Genomic DNA, 18,198 nt, shown 5'->3' with positions numbered 1-18,198 from the left:
AAGAAAAAACATCACACAGATAAGTACTATCCTTTTCTTAACATGAACTTCTTAACAAGTTTTGTAGTCATGAATACATTATTTATCTCTGCTGAAACTAACCTTTTTGCTGAATGGTGGCTTCCCTCCAGAATAGAACAGACTGCTGGGTCTGTGGGGAATTGCCCTTTCTTCCACTGCAGGCTTGCCATGGTGCATGCAAGCCACCAACCTAAGTACTTGGAGTCATTTCTATACCTGGTATGGGGCAAATTCACCCATTTCCCTTTCATGGCCATAACTCATCTCATCATAAGCCTCATGAATTTCCTACTTGCCAGGAAATCAGGAAACATGTTTTTCAACTAAGTTGCAAGCAGATCAATGTCATCTCCACCTTGGCATATGCTGTACACAATGGTGTCAGATGGCTGACAGAGGTACAAATACAGGTAATAGGTCAAGCACCACTGTGCACTGAACACCACAACCGCAGCACACCTCAAGCTAACACCTGTAACATGGGATGGTTACCTCCCCAGCAATGTAATCAAACTCTTCAACTGACTAGCAATTATATGGCTGGGGTAGCAAAACAGCTCCTTCTCACATGGAGCCAACCCTTCCCCCTGGGGCTGGCTATGGGCCTGTGGCACTCACAGTTGGCCCTTCCTACCCTTTGATTGGACTGGCAGATGCATCTGGGAGCACCCTTACCTACCAGGATGAATCCTGTTCCATCTAGACTCTGCCTGCCAACTGGGAAAGCACAAATACCAGACACCACTGTCAAAAATGTGCATCCTGGTGGTTTTACCCACTAGCCATCTTTTTCCCCCAGGCAGTGACCATGGTGTAGAATTGCAAGTAGAGGCCCTGGCTAAGCATATGGCTGCTGCCTTTAATAACACCCACCATGCCGTCACTCTTCTTACTGAAGAAACTTCCAGAGTAGGCAAGTGGCCTTACAAAACTATATGGCTGTAGATATCCTGACTGCAGCCTAAAGCGGCACTAGTGCATTAAGACTGTTGTCTATATATACTAGATTATTCTTACAATATAACCTAACCTGTGCATGCATTGGATACTCATATTCTGCTATAGATACCTTCTCCCAATAACGGATTGGTTTAGTCAGCCCCTTAGTGCATGGAAGACTTTTATATATAGCACAATTGGTATTTTGCTCATTGTCCTCTTCGGCTGCTGTGGATTTTATTGCTGTTGTATACTCTGCACAAGGATGCAGGAAAGATGTTCTCAGAAATTCCTATGTCCCTGCATCATAATGCTCCTGCAAATTCCTACTGCAAGTCTAGGAACTCGAGAATATTTCCAACTCCAGGTGGACAAATTCCATTCTGGTACCTCCTAACTATGGCCCTTCTCAGCAGGAAGTAGCCAGATCAACAATGCCACCCATTTTCCATAGAAATGGAATGGAATTTCACAATGGAAAGTTGCAACTGAGTGGCTTAGGTTAAAAATGCATTTTTGAAACTGTTTTTTCTTTTCTTGCTTTTAGCCTTGAAAACATACTTTGAAATTCTTGGTTTCCCTCCCTTCCCACCTGACACTCCCTTGCACTGCTGGCTTATCTAATTATGGGATTGCTTAGAAGTTCCAGGGGCTAATTTTGAGACAAATCAGACATGGAGACTCAGCTGTGAAATCCCAGAGATTACCTCAAGGAGGTTAGTCTACAACCTGGCCATCGTGAAGATGACACCAGCCTATGTTTCAGGTGGAGCATGACTCAAGATAGCCACTGGGACAGGACACACAGACCTTGCACCCAGTATCACTCCTGAATGCCTCCCACCCCAAGTTCCCCTTTTTAAACCCTTCTCCCCAGCCTAAAGTTTGGAATGGTCTTAAAAGACCATTCCAAAGGCTGAGCTTGCATTCAGTTACACATATATGTAAAAGTCTCTTAATACAGTATATCTTTAACCAAAATTTACCTTCAAAGTGCTCTCTGTTAGCAAAACATCTTTCATTATACCACAATTTTCCTTTCACATAGTCAACCTACATAAATAAATAAAATATCACTTAGCCAATATGTAGACTTAAGATATCTTAAGATATAAGATAGAAAAAACTAAAAAATTTCAAAGGTTGATAGTTCAGGAATGTGAGGCAAATAAAGAGACAAAAATTATATGCAAATAAAATAAAAGATTGTAGAATGAGGACAAGAAACAGGAACATACATTTTGAACAATGCACAAAAAAAGGCATAAAGAGAAAAGAAATCACACATGAATTAGCGTATGTTAATGGAGGATGCCCTTGTCTATGAACTGTCTTTCAGAAGCTACCAGAAGCCATTAGTCTTTCAGCACAGTTATAATGGGTCACATGTTTATCTTTTATTCCTCATTAGTGGCAGCTGGGTTTAAGGAGCGTTCCCAGAAGCCTGACAGCAGCAAGAAGCAACAGGAAAAAGGTTTTGAAAATTGGTCATGAGAGACAAGCTTCAATATACTGAATGTGTTGGATATAAATGTTGGATATTAATTAAATGCAACAGTTTGAGATTATCTTATTATAGGAAGATTCTGACCTTCAAATTTCTGTTGGGATGTAAGAAAGACTTTCTTACATTTTTATAGACTAATAATAAAATCTGTATAATCTGTGTGCAAAAGCCTTTGCTGATATCTAATGATAAAACTTGAACACATGAGGAGACACTTCTTTTTTTTTTTAAATTGAGAAGGAGTCTTACTCTGTTGCCCAGGCTGGAGAGCAGTAGCATGATTTTGGCTCACTACAAACTCCACCTCTCAGGTTCGAGTGATTCTCCTGCCTCAGCCTCCTGAGTAGCTGGGATTATAGTCACACGCCACCATGCCTGGCTAATTTTTTTTTGTATTTTAGTAGAGACAAGGTTTCACCATGTTGGCCAGGCTGGTCTCGAACTCCTGACCTCAAGTGATCCACCTGCCTCGGCCTCCCAAAGTGCTGGCATTATAGGTGTGAGCCACTGTGCTGACCGAGGAGTCACTTTATTTATTGATTGATTGATTGACATGGGGTCCTGGCTCTGTCACCCAGGCTAGAGTGCAGTGGCATGATCGTAGCTCACTCCAGCCTCAAACTCTTCAGCTTAAGCAATCCTCCCGCCTCAGCCTCCCAAATAGCTGGGACTACAGGTGTGCACCACCATGCCTGGGTAATTTTTTAATTTTTTGAGGGAAAGGAGTCTCACTATATTGCCCAGGCAAGTCTAGAGCTCCTGAACTTAAGCAATTCTCCTTTGGCTTTGTAAAGCACTGGGACTATAGGCATGAGCCACTATGCCCGGCCGCCAATGAAGTTTTTTAAGTATCTACATTGTGCCATGTACTGTGCTGAGATTTTTCATATGTAATGTTACTTAATCACCTCATTTCTAAGAGGTAGATATTGTTATGCTCATTTTAAAATGAAGAAATTGAGGTCCAGAGAGTTATACAACTTGTTCAAAATTTTATGTTACACGGCTTAGTCCAAAATTTGAATCTAGTCTGTCTTCATTTATTCACTCACTGACTCAATAAATATTCATTGAGACTGCCTATGTGCAAGGCCGTGTGGTAACTTATCAGGATAAAATAGTAAATAAGATAGATCTTGACTGGAACCTAAAATCTTGTGAGGCTAGTCTGGGGGCTCAACAGACAAAATAGGGTGATAATGATAGGAATTTGTGCTGAGAACTTGGAGCATGCACAGGAGGAGCACCTTGGTGGTCAGGGAGGGATTTCTGAAGAATGAGTTGAAATCCTCTAAGTGAAATAGGAGGAAGCAGTGCATGCTAAGTAGACAAAACATGTTATGCAAAGGAGTCGAGGTGTGAGAAATGTTAGCACATTCAGGGAAGGTGAGTGGTTTAGCATGGCCAGGCAGGATGGCTGCAGGTAGAGGCAGGCACACTCAGGTTGAAGCAGTAAGCATTTTGTGTGTCACAAGAATTTTAATTTTATCCTTAAAGAAGTGATCCATATTCCTTGCTGTTGCCACTAAACAGATTTTGGTGGATAACTAACAGATTTTATCTCATGCCAAATCCCCAATTTAGGGATCTTATACTTCCTATTACCTTTGACTGGAAATGCTCTGTCAAAATAATTATTCCAAGTTACTCAAGTTTCTGCTTAAATTTCATCTCTTTGAAAAGGCCTGCTTTAATCACCCTATTTAAAACAGAATATTATCTTCCCCTCACTCTTTCTCTTACTCTGCTTTAATTTCAACAAGCACTTATTACTATCTAAAATCACATTATGTATTTGTTTGTGTATTTTTTAATGGTCTAGCCCCCTCAGTAGAATGTTAAGCTACATGAAAGTAGGGACTTTGTCTTGTTCACTATGGAATCATCCTTGTCTGAATAAGCATGGAATATAGGAAGTGCTCAACAAATATTTGTTGAATGGATGAGATTTACTGAATGAATAAATCATTAAGTATTCACTCGTTCGACTACCTGCCTAAACACCCACACACATCTCATTCTGAACATCTTTGCTTCAATCATTAGTAAAAGAGGTCTTATTTAAAGATAGATCCTTATACTCTTAAAAATAATTTCACTTTTTCCCTTCCCTCTACTTCCCAATCCCAGCACCTTTCTACCTTTGGAACACTGTATTTCCCCTCTCCCTCATCACTATCAACCATCCCTGAGTTTTACTAAGATATTTTAGTTTAATAGGACTTATTATAATATCCTTGCTAATTGTAAAAACTTCCATGAAGAGCAATTCGTGATTATTTTTTAATATTGCATAAGTATTTATCCCTTGATCTCCCAATCAAGTTCTAGGATGTATTGTATCTATATGTCTGGACACATAAAATTTCTAGGTACAAAATTATTCATGGCAGCATTGTTTGTAATAGCAAAATATTGGGAAATTACCCAAGCATCCAGCAATGGATGATAATTTAAATAAACTCTGGTTAGTTCATACAATGGAATACTTGTAGCTGTAAAAAAGAAACAAAAAAGAAAAGGAGGCTATTCTCCTTTCACTAATACGGATTTTTTTCTATGATAATTATTGATAAGTGAAGAAAATAATTTAGCATACTTTGTATATAGTATAATAAAAGGCAGAAAAGTATATATATTCATAATTATTTGAATTTCCATTAGAAAACACTGAAAAGATATAAAATAAAAAAAGATTACCTGCAAGGGACAGGGAAAAAGTCAGGGTAAATACAGAGAGAGGTGGGATAGAGACTTCTCAGTCTATATCTTTTTGTAACTTTTTTAGTTTTTAACTATGTGAATGTATTACCTATTTGAACGTCATAATTTTTAGGTGTTGAAAATTCTCATTTCCCTTGCAACATGTCCTTTCTTGCTATAGGCTGTATGAGAGGGAGGTGGGGCCTTTGGGAGGTGATAAGGTGAATGGAATTAGTACCCTTATTTGATGTGGGGGTGATTCAGTGAATCAAGTTAGTCCTCTTATAAAAGAGAACCCAGGGAGATCCCTTGCCCCTCTGCCATGTGAGGACACAGTGAACAGATGGCTGTCTACGAACCAGGAAGGCAGCCTTCACCAGACACTGAATTTGCCTGTGCCTTTATCTTGGACTATCTAGGCTCCAGAACTGTGAGAAATAAATTTCTGTTCTGTATAAGCCACCCAGTCTATGGTAATTTTGTTATAGCAGCCCACATTGGCTAAGATGTCTCTGTTCAAAAATCCTTATCTAGGCTGGGCGCGGTGACTCATGCCTGTAATCCCAGCACTCTGGGAGGCCAAGGTGGGTGGATCGCTTGAGGTCAGGAGTTTGAGACCAGCCTGGCTAACATGGTGAAACCCTATCTCTACCAAAAATACAAAAATTAGCTGAGCATGGTAGCACACACCTGTAATTCCAGCTACTCAAGAGACTGAGGCAGGAGAATGGATTGAATCCAGGAGGTGGAGGTTGCACTGAGCTGAGATAGCCACTGCACTCCAGCCTGGGTGACAGAGGGAGAGTGTCTCAAAAAAAAAAAAAAAAAAAAAATCCTTATCTAGTACTCCATTTTGATTTATATGGATAGACAGAAAACACACGAATAAATATGAGATAAAATGAGAGAAACAGCCAAGCATTTCTTATCACTAGTCCTCTCCTTGTTTTCTTCCCCTTTATTGAAATGTCTGTTCTTTTTCATTTGTTTTATTAAAGTTCTTTCTTATTTTCCTTATTTGGGATAACCAGGTCATAAACTTTCTTAATCTGAAAGATGAATAATCTGTTGTCTGGAAATAGAAATTCTGGACTTTGGTTCTTTTGTCTTAAATAGACTGTAGATGTTGATTTCACGGTCTTCAAGCTTCTACTGTTGTATAAACAAAATCTAATACCAGTGAGGTATATTTTGCCTTTGCTCTTTCTGTTTGGATACTTGTAATATTTCCCCCTTAACCTTAAAACTGAGGAATATATTCCTTGGATATGCCTACATTTTTTCAGTGCTCCCTGGAATTTAGTGGATTGTAATATATAGCCTTGGAACTTTCTTAATCTCAGTTAATGTTCTACTATTTTTTTTATTATTGCCTGTCTCATATCTGTTCCTTTTTAAATTCATCTGAAAACTCTTTTGCTCACCTGTTAGCCCTTCTGGATCCCTCCTCAAAGGCTCACTTTTGCCCTCGTGATTTCTAGCGATGTTCCTTAGATGGTTTGAGAAGTTTCTTCATCTTGATTTTCCATGCCACTACTCTGCATTTAAACAGTGGCCATTCTATCCTTCAATTTATTCCATTTTTAATGGAAATTTTGGTATTCAGTCCAAGGAAGTATTTTTATGCTGCACTTGAAGCTCTTTATTGATGTTGACTGTGTTCTTGCTAATACCTCAGTGCCAATGACGGTAATCACAGAGTGGGTGCTCATTGGGTATCTGTGAAATTATTTTATTTAAAAATGTTGTTCTTGTTCAATTGTTGCCTTATCCACCAGTGACTCTAGTTTTATTCTAATGATCTTTGCTCTCAAAATGCCAGGTTACCTTAAGTTTGCTTTGAAGGGAGGGCTCAGGTATGGTTTGTGGAGCACCTCGAATTTTGACAACTGGAATAACAGATGGCAAAGTGGTCTCTAGCCCTCTGGGCTGCCATGCCACCACCTTGGAAACAGAAGGGGTTCCCCTCTTTCCAGGTCTCCTTCAACCTGCCTACCTCAGGCACAGGGAGAATGCAGCTCTTCCGGTAGGCCCATCTCGAGCCTCACTCTCAGCCACACTCCCAAAATTGAGAGAACCCTTCCCTAGGATTTCATGGAGCTCTGCCAGCCAAACTCCCTCCAGAATCCTTCCCCTTCCCAGTCCTCTACTCCCCGCTCTGTGTTGCCAAGCACTTTGTTCTCAGGTAAACCATGAGTGAGGTAATGACGTGCCAGATCACCTCAGTGAGATTCCTCAAAGCAGGCTCCCAGTGAGCCCAGCTGTCCAGTGGCCCCAGCAGCCGTTTTTGACTCAGGAGGGCAGGTAAGCTGAAGATGAAAGCTAAAGGGAGTTAAAGGTCACAGTATCCTCCATCCATTTATTTTACATTTTGTGTGATTCTTCTTTAGGTGTAACTTTTTAAAATATATATTATCCTTTCTTCAGTTTCCTATAATGTTCCTTTCCACTTATTGTGATTACTGAGATATTTGGATTTATTTCTACTGTTTTACCTCGTAGTTTTTCTATTCTTTTACCTTTATCTCTCCTCTCCTTTCTTCCTTTTTGTAGAATAGATGGATTATTCTTTAATCTTGTTTTCCTTCGTCTGGTGGTTTGGAAGTTTTAGGTTATATTCTTTTTGTTTTATTTTAGTTTTTTGGTAATTATCCTTCAATTCTTAACATATATGCTGAATTGCACATTTTTCTAACAAATTCTTAACTTATTCCCCATATTGGTTCTCCTTACAAAGATCTTAAATACTTTATTATCCACTGAAAACTACTGCCATTTCTCCTTGTTATATTGTCTAGAGTTTTGGTTCCATCCAATTATTAAACACAAACTGTATGACTTATTTTTTATTTAATTTATTTTAATTTTTATTTTGAGACAGAGTCTAGCTCAGTCACCCAGATTGGAGTGCAGTGGCACGATCTCGACTCACCGCAATCTCCGCCTCCTGGGTTCAAGCAATTCTCATGTCTCAGCCTCCCGAATAGCTGGGATTACAGGCATGTACCAACACATCCGGCTAATTTTTGTATTTTCTGTAGAGACGGGATTTCGTCATATTGGCTAGGTTAGTCTATAACTCCTGACCTCAGGTGATCCAACCGCCTCAGCCTCCCAAAGTGCTGGGATTACAGGCGTGGGCTACCGTGCCTGGTCATAACTTACTTTTTATACCAATTCCATTCTTTGAACACATATTTACTAAGTGCATACCTTGTGTCAGGTGCCATTCTAGACACTGGGATCTAGTAGCGAACAGCATAGACAGGGCTCCTGCTCTCCCAGGTCTTAGAACTTACATTCCAGTTTTCCTCATTGCTTTCTGGCATCCTACTCCTTCATGGGAATTTCTGGATGGTAAATCCTCCCAATGTCTTTAGGTGTGAACATTCTCTTTTCGCTCTCATTCTTGAGTTACATAGTTTAGCTAGATATGGAATTCTATTTTGACAGTTATTTCCCTCTATTCTTTATAATGCAAATCATTTTTGCCCATCTGGCTCTCTCAGTTATCTGCTTTACTTGTCCTCTGATTTGTATGACAATTAGTTCTATTTGCTTCCTGAGAAATAAATGCTCCTTTCTCATAGACAGTGTGAGTGTGGGTGTATGTGCACATGCACATGTGCACACAGACTGGAGCCTGCACAATCCAAGATAAAGGTGCAGGCAGATTCAGTGCCTGGTGAGGGCCGCCTTTCTGGTCCATAGCCATCTGCTCACTCTATGAGGACAGAATAGGGAGGGCATATGGCAAATGGCTAGGAACACTCATGATTTCATTTGTGGTTTTCCAACCGAAGCATGCTTATATGCTGATGGGAATGACCTAGTTCATTAATCACAAAACTTGACTTTTTAACATATAGGGGAGATAACTGATGGAACAAAATCCCCCAAAAGGCCAGAAGCAGACCAGTGACTAGATTACATGACATTTTTGTGTAAGTTAGAAAAGGTACCCCTTTCTCCAAGTAGGACAGACTTACACTGGGGTAGATGGATTGAGGAGTAAAGTGTTAGCCAGACCCCAGCACCTTACTCTCTTCAGTCAAGTGCCCTTGTGCAGAGTCCGAACTGAATAACCATAGCTAGCCTGGACATAGGAGACAGGGTGGGGGTGGCCTCTGAAACAGGGAGGAGCACTTCTTCCTTTGAAGCAGAAGAGGTGAGCACTGCTTAATTGTTGCTACAAATATATGTATAAAAAATATATGCTACAAATTCATATATATATAAAATATATATTTTGTTTAAACTATAAATAATATAGTAACTGGAATAACTTATATTGTGAATTATTGTCTTGCATCTCATCTCAAGTCACCAAGTAAACACATATCTTCTAACCAGCCCTGGGAAATGTAAAGCTTCTTACCCTTTCAAAACCACAAAAGTCTGCCCTGGAAAACTAGAAGAAAAGAAGAAACTTTAATTTTTGCTTGCATATCAGAAGGCCTAACAAAACATAGCAATTTAAATTATACTAAAGGAAATAAACCATATAAATTCCTTGAAACAAAATTATACCAAAATTATATGTTTTTTCTATCCTAGCAGTTAGGATAGCCAAACACTAAAAGCAGACTCTGATATAGTTTATACAATATCCAGGGAATTTCCCCATCAGTCTTTGCCTCATTTCATTATTTTATTAATTTACTTATACCGATTCGAGAAGAAAACCACGCCTTTTAATGATTTAAATGGAGGAATTAAGAAGTGTGCAGGCGGGCCCGGCGCGGTGGCTCACACCTGTAATCCTAGCACTTTGGGAGGCCGAGGCAGGCGGATCACGAGGTCAGGAGTTCGAGACCAGCCTGGCCAACATGGTGAAACTCCGTCTCTCCTAAAAATACAAAAATTAACTGGGTGTGGTGGCACATGCCTGTAATCCCAGCTACTCAGGAGGCCGAGGCAGGAGAATTGTTTGAACCTAGGAAGCGGAGATTGCAGGGAGCTGAGATCACGCCATTGCACTCCAGCCTGGTGACAGAGCGAGACTCAGTCTCAAAAAAAAAAAAAAAAAAGAAGAAGAAGTGTGCTGGCATATGCAAGTCTGCCGCCCATTTGGGTTTAGGAAGGCACACCCTCAAGCTATTATTTTCTCCTTTGCCACTGTGTTCCTTCTGCCCAGCCCAGAGCAGTCCAGAGATCAGGACTTACAATATGCAATCCCTGTCTACTTCTCTGCACTTTGAATTTAAGCCATTGTAGCGTTCCTGGTTTCAACTTTCTGTTTTAGCAATTATATAATAAGCATGTAAAAAAAAACCCAGATCCCCTAGTCATCTGAGCAACAAATGGTACTTTGTCAGAGATGGTAAGGAAGGTTCAGTATATGTGAATATTCTTATAACTGAAGAAAGATAATAATTACCATGTATAAAAAATATCTGCCTCTCAATCAATACCATTTCCCCTTCTTTACTTCCCTCTATCATTTCTCCTACCAATCCCAAGTCTTTATTGCTTGTCTCATCTCTGTTGTGGTAATTTTTGAGAGGTACTTGTTAACATGTTTAAGAATTTTATGGTATGCATATTAACAATCTTCACCTAAACGTGTATTTCCCTTCACTCAATCCCAATACTTACTTTTCACTTATGTTACTTTGTAATACTGTATGTGGCTTTATAAATTACCTTAAAGCATTTGGGTAACATATATGGCTATAAATAAATGGACCAATCAATAGATAGGTAGACAGATCTTTTCTGCATGTATATATTTAAAACTTACTATGAATTTGTACAGCAATAAAACTAGCACCATTTCCAAATTATATATTCAATACTACGAGGTAAAGGAAAAAGTTGCTGTATTATTCCTTTATGTTTTTCGAAAGAAAGAAGCATTTCAATTTTAAGATACACCACACATAACTCAAGTATTAAATATTTCTTTATGTGTCACAGAAGATATTTAAGGTTAGCTATTAGTTACAAAGCAATTTACATACCGATAAGATGTAGTGTGATGGATAACGAAGATCTTCACTTACAAAAAGGCCCAAAGAGGTGAGGATAACTAAAAAGTGATTCGTTAAAACCATATCCACCAATGAAAGGTCTTCATGTTCTAAATGAAGAAATCATACCATGGATTAAAAAGTAAGAAAAAAGTGAGTTCCTTAGTGAAGCAAAGACATTTTATAGATGTTAATCAAATATCGATATAAGTAAAATGCTCAAGATGAAGGCAATATTAGAGGAGTTACCTTCTTGAAGTTGGGAATAGATAGTCTGTGTCATGTTAAACCATGTGGTATCGTGATCATGCCAGAATCCACCAAAGGTTATGCCTATGTAAACACCTACCATGAAAGAAAAGGAAAATAAAAGCCAGGCCATTTTACAAGGTGAGTCACTCAATTGTATGGTGTTAGAGCCCAGAGGCCGTTCCATCTTCCAACCTGTTGTCCTTTCTTGCCTCAACTCCCTCTCAGCACTTTGACTCTCACTTCCCCAAGTGTTGGAAAGATGAAGCAACTTCAAGTTACACCACATAATATTAGCCAACCATCTGACTGACTCCTAGAATGATTACTGCTGGGAATAATATGCCCTTAAAATCAACCCTCTTAAGGTATTGGTTCATTCTCTTAAAATATCTTCCAAATTGTACTGTATCTTTTTTTACGTGGAAGGGCATCAGAATATGCCAAATATGCCACTTTGGTTTAAGGATTTTTTTTTGACCTGAAGGCAATTGAGAATCAACAAATGCAGTCTCTGCCCTCCCTTTATCTGCTTAAAAGCAAAGCATAAATTGCCCCTTGTACCAGAAAAATAAAGAGCATTTTTATCACTGGAGATAGGGAGCCTTTATCTGCCATTAGTTCCCCTACATATTTTCTAGTCACAACTTCCTTACAGCTAATTGTTCCTTGATTCCTAAATCTACTTCCTTTGTGAAAATGGTATATAATTTCCTGATTTAACCACTTGAGCTTCACTTCTTTTTTGTGAACTGCCATGCACATAAATCATAAAAAAAAAAATTCTGTGCCTTTTATCCTGTTAATCTGTTATTTGGGCTGGGCATGGTGGTTCACGCCTATAATCCCAGCACTTTGAGAGGCCGAGGCAGGAGGATCACTTGAACCCAGGAGTTTGAGACCAGCCTGGGCAACATGGTATAATCCTGTCTCTACAAAAAATACAAAATTAGCCAGGCATGGTGGTGCATGCCTGTAGTCCCAGCTACTCAGAAGGCTGAGGTGAGAGGATCGCTTGAGCTTGGGAGGTCAAGGCTATAGTGAACTATGATCATGCAACTCCAGGCTGGGAGACAAAGAGAGACCCTTTAATTCATAGAGCCCTATTCACTAAGCATAAGAGAACAGAGGAAAATTTTTCCTCCGTAACAGTACCCTTCTAAGCATAAAGATGCTCCTATTTCAGGAGTACAATTTTAGTTAATAATTTTTAAAAACTCCAAAGAAGAAAATTAAAATGTAAACTTCAAGACAGGAGAAACTATGATTTACTTTTTTATATGTGATTTTAAAAACAGAAAAAACTTTTGCTAAAGTTTCATTAAAACCTTGTAAATGAAGAAGATTGAACATATCACAAATCCTAAAAGTTCTTTGTTCCCCGACCCCACCTTTTCTTGGACATAGGTAGGAACGTCTAGAGTCTTTTGTGTTTTAAATGTGAGGTGCTGATCTGAAGTTTTGTCAAAGGACGTAACTACTGGGCTGGGGAGGCGGGGAGGCTAAGGAACCTTGGCAAGCTAACGCATATACTTTATTTCCAAAAGAGGACATTTGTAGAATGAGTCATATTGTGAGGTATGAGTTTTAACTCCCAGCTCTTTTCTGTTTAAGGAAAGCTGCAGAAGGAAGTGTTATTTATTATTGTATATGTTTTCCAGGAAGAGGAAAACTAAAGACAAACTTTGCCTTTCTGAGAATTAAGTCTAGTTTTACAGATAATGGTGGGAATTTTTTTTTTTTTTTTTTGACAGTCTCACTCTGTCACCCAGGCTGGAGTGCAGTGGCGCAATCTCCACTCACTGCAACCTCCGCCTCCCACGTTCAAGCAATTCTTGTGCCTCATCCTCCTGAGTAGCTGGGATTACAGGTGTGCACCACCATGTCTGGCCAAATTTTAGTATTTTTGGTAGAGACAGGGTTTCGCCATGTTGGCTAGGCTGGTCTCGAACTCCTGACCTCAAGTGATTCACCCACCTCAGCTCCCAAAGTGCTGAAATTACAGGTGTGAGCCACCACCCAGCCTAACGGTGGGATATTTTAAGTGGGAATAATTATAGATGTCCAGCATGCTATCACATGACCAGATTCTTGCAAAAAAGCACTATTTAATGGAGACATAATAAAATAAACACTTTATGCTGGTTAATATTTACAGACTAAAATTAAGTTACAGGCTACTCTCTGTGACAAACTATCCCAGGGCTTACAGAAGCTGATGCAGACCATTGTGAAAAGTTTAGCTTTTATTCTAATGGCAAAGGGAAGCCACAGGAGTGTTGGAAGCAGGGAAGTGATGTGATCTGGTTTATACTTGAGAACATCACTCTGGTGGGTGTATGGAGGCTGGTTTGTATTGGCACAAGAATGGAAATACAGAGACCACTTAAGAGGCTGTTAATCAAAACAAAAAGATAGCAGTAACCTCTGCAGACTTAAATGCCCCTGTCTGACAGCTTTGAAGAGAGTAGTGGTTCTCCTAGCACGCAGCTGGAGATCTGAGAACAGGCAGACTGCCTCATCAAGCGGGTCCCTGACCCCTGACCCCTGAGCAGCCTAACTGGGAGGCACCCCCAAGTAGGGGCAGACTGACACCTCACATGGCCGGGTACTCCTCTGAGACAAAACTTCCAGAGGAACGATCAGGCAGCAGCATTTGCGGTTCACAAAAATCCGCTGTTCTGCAGCCTCTGCTGCTGAGACCCAGGCAAACAGGGTCTGGAGTGGACCTCTAGCAAACTCCAACAAACCTGCAGCTGAGGGTCCTGTCTGTTAGAAGGAAAACTAACAAACAGAAAGGACATCCACACCAAAAACCCATCTGTACATCACCATCATCAAAGACCAAAAGTAGATAAAACCACAAAGATGGGGAAAAAACAGAGCAGAAAAACTGGAAATTCTAAAAAGCAGAGCGCCTCTCCTCCTTCAAAGGAACGCAGTTCCTCACCAGCAATGGAACAAAGCTGGACGGAGAATGACTTTGATGAGTTGAGAGAAGGAGGCTTCAGACGATCAAACTACTCCGAGCTACAGGAGGAAATTCAAACCAAAGGCAAAGAAGTTAAAAACTTCGAAACAAATTTAGACAAGTGTATAACTAGAATAACCAATATAGAAAAGTGCTTAAAGGAGCTGATGGAGCTGAAAGCCAAGGCTCGAGAACTACGTGAAGAATGCAGAAGCCTCAGGAGCCGATGCAATCAACTGGAAGAAAGGGTATCAGTGATGGAAGATGAAATGAATGAAATGAAGTGAGAAGGGAAGTTTAGAGAAAAAAGAATAAAAAGAAACAAACAAAGCATCCAAGAAATATGGGACTATGTGAAAAGACCAAATCTACGTCTGATTGGTGTACCTGAAAGTGACGGGGAGAATGAAACCAAGTTGGAAAACCCTCTGCAGGATATTATCTAGGAGAACTTCCCCAATCTAGCAAGGCAGGCCAACACTCAGATTCAGGAAATACAGAGAACGCCACAAAGATACTCCTCGAGAAGAGCAACTCCAAGACACATAATTGTCAGATTCACCAAAGTTGAAATGAAGGAAAAAATGTTAAGAGCAGCGAGAGAGAAAGGTCGGGTTACCCACAAAGGGAAGTCCGTCAGACTAACAGCAGATCTCTCGGAAGATGGGGGCCTATATTCAAATTCTTTTTTTTTTTTTTTTTTTTTTTGAGACGGATCTTGCTCTCAGTGGCGCCATCTCGGCTCACTGTAACCTCCGCCTCCCGGGTTCACGCCATTCTCCTGCCTCAGCCTCTCCGAGTAGCTGGGACTACAGGTGCCCGCCACCACGCCCGGCTAATTTTTTGTATTTTTGGTAGAGACGGGGTTTCACCGTGGTCTCGATCTCCTGACCTCGTGATCCGCCCGCCTCGGCCTCCCAAAGTGCTGGGATTACAAGCGTGAGCCACCGCGCCCGGCCAACATTCTTAAAGAAAAGAATTTTCAACCCAGAATTTCATATCCAGCCAAACTAAGCTTCATAAGTGAAGGAGAAATAAAATACTTTACAGACAAGCAAATGCTGAGAGATTTTGTCACCACCAGGGCTGCCCTAAAAGAGCTCCTGAAGGAAGCACTAAACATGGAAAGGAACAACCAGTACCAGCCACTGCAAAATCATGCCAAATTGTAAAGATCATCGAGGCTAGGAAGAAACTGCATCAACTAACGAGCAAAATAACCAGCTAACATCATAATGACAGGATCAAATTCACACATAACAATATTAACTTTAAATGTAAATGGACTAAATGCTCCAATTAAAAGACACAGACTGGCAAATTGGATAAAGAGTCAAGACCCATCAGTGTGCTGTATTCAGGAAACCCATCTCACGTGCAGAGACACACATAGGCTCAAAATAAAAGGATGGAGGAAGATCTACCAAGCAAATGGAAAACAAAAAAAGGCAGGGGTTGCAATCCTAGTCTCTGATAAAACAGACTTTAAACCAACAAAGATCAAAAGAGACAAAGAAGGCCATTACATAATGGTAAAGGGATCAATTCAACAAGAAGAGCTAACTATCCTAAATATATATGCACCCAATACAGGAGCACTCAGATTCATAAAGCAAGTCCTGAGTGACCTACAAAGAGACTTAGACTCCCATACAATAATAATGGGAGACTTTAACACCCCACTGTCAACATTAGACAGATCAATGAGACAGAAAGTTAACAAGGATATCCAGGAATTGAACTCAGCTCTGCACCAAGTGGACCTAATAGACATCTACAGAACTCTCCACCCCAAATCAACAGAATATACATTTTTTTCAGCACCACACCACACCTATTCCAAAATTGACCACATAGTTGGAAGTAAAGCTCTGCTCAGCAAATCTAAAAGAACAGAAATTATAACAAACTGTCTCTCAGACCACAGTGCAATCAAACTAGAACTCAGGATTAAGAAACTCACTCAAAACTGCTCAACTACATGGAAACTGAACAACCTGCTCCTGAATGACTACTGGGTACATAACAAAATGAAGGCAGAAATAAAGATGTTCTTTGAAACCAACGAGAACAAAGACACAACATACCAGAATCTCTGGGACACATTCAAAGCAGTGTATAGAGGGAAATTTACAGCACTAAATGCCCACAAGAGAAAGCAGGAAAGATCCAAAATTGACACCCTAACATCACAATTAAAAGAACTAGAAAAGCAAGAGCAAACACATTCAAAAGCTAGCAGAAGGCAAGAAATAACTAAAATCAGAGCAGAACTGAAGGAAATAGAGACACAAAAAACCCTTCAAAAAAGTAATGAATCCAGGAGCTGATTTTTTGAAAAGATCAACAAAATTGATAGACCGCTAGCAAGACTAATAAAGAAGAAAAGAGAGAAGAATCAAATAGACGCAATAAAAAATGATAAAGGGGATATCACCACTGATCCCACAGAAATACAATCTACCATCAGAGAGTACTACGAACACCTCTATGCAAATAAACTAGAAAATCTAGAAGAAATGGATAAATTCCTCGACACATACACCCTCCCAAGACTAAACCGGGAAGAAGTTGAATCTCTGAATAGACCAATAACAGGCTCTGAAATTGTGGCAATAATCAATAGCTTACCAACCAAAAAGAGTCCAGGACCTGATGGATTCACAGCCGAATTCTACCAGAGGCACAAGGAGGAACTGGTACCATTCCTTCTGAAACTATTCCAATCAATAGAAAAAGAGGGAATCCTCCCTAAGTCATTTTATGAGGCCAGCATCATCCTGATACCAAAGCTGGGCAGAGACACAACCAAAAAAGAGAATTTCAGACCAATATCCTTGATGAACATTGATGCAAAAATCCTGAATAAAATACTGGCAAACCGAATCCAGCAGCACATCAAAAAGCTTATCCACCATGATCAAGTGGACTTCATCCCTGGGATGCAAGGCTGGTTCAACATATGCAAATCAATAAATGTAATCCAGCATATAAACAGAACCAAAGACAAAAACCACATGATTATCTCAATAGATGCAGAAAAGGCCTTTGACAAAATTCAACAACCCTTTGTGCTAAAAACTCTCAATAAATTAGGTATTGATGGGACGTATCTCAAAATAATAAGAGCTATCTATGACAAACCCACAGCCAATATCATACTGAATGGGCAAAAACTGGAAGCATTCCCTTGGAAAACTGGCACAAGACAGGGATGCCCTCTCTCACCACTCCTATTCAACATAGTGCTGGAAGTTCTGGCCAGGGCAATTAGGCAGGAGAAGGAAATAAAGGGTATTCAATTAGGAAAAGAGGAAGTCAAATTGTCCCTGTTTGCAGATGACATGATTTTTTATCTAGAAAACCCCATTGTCTCAGCCCAAAATCTCCTTAACCTGATTAGCAACTTCAGCAAAGTCTCAGGATACAAAATCGATGTACAAAAATCACAAGCATTCTTATACACCAATCACAGACAAACAGAGAGCCAAATCATGAGTGAACTACAAACCACTGCTCAACAAAAGAAAAGAGGACACAAACAAATGGAAGAACATTCCATGCTCATGGGTTGGAAGAATCAATATCGTGAAAATGGCCATACTGCCCAAGGTAATTTATGGATTCAATGCCATCCCCATCAAGCTACCAATGACTTTCTTCACAGAATTGGAAAAAACTACTTTAAAGTTCATATGGAACCAAAAAAGAGCCCGCATCGCCCAGTCAATTCTAAGCCAAAAGTACAAAGCTGGAGGCATCACGCTACCTGACTTCAAACTATACTACAAGGCTACAGTAACCAAAACAGCATGGTACTGGTACCACAACAGAGA

The 18,198-nt window shown here is 39.9% G+C and overlaps 1 protein-coding gene across 1 annotated transcript in view; it reads right to left on the bottom strand.

The window, feature by feature from the left end:
- CATSPERB (cation channel sperm associated auxiliary subunit beta) overlaps positions 1-18,198 on the bottom strand; it is a 156,645-nt gene that overhangs the window by 105,189 nt on the left and 33,258 nt on the right. The window contains 4 exon segments of the mRNA XM_058429381.1: positions 1,947-2,013; positions 9,549-9,581; positions 11,134-11,252; positions 11,392-11,487. Of these exon segments, the coding sequence (XP_058285364.1) occupies positions 1,947-2,013; positions 9,549-9,581; positions 11,134-11,252; positions 11,392-11,487 (315 nt within the window).

This window comes from Hylobates moloch, unplaced genomic scaffold, assembly GCF_009828535.3.
Source record: "Hylobates moloch isolate HMO894 unplaced genomic scaffold, HMol_V3 SCAFFOLD_16, whole genome shotgun sequence".
NCBI lineage: Eukaryota > Metazoa > Chordata > Mammalia > Primates > Hylobatidae > Hylobates > Hylobates moloch.
Note: the sequence above shows the minus strand (reverse complement) of the source record. Positions and strands in the feature narration are given on the sequence as shown.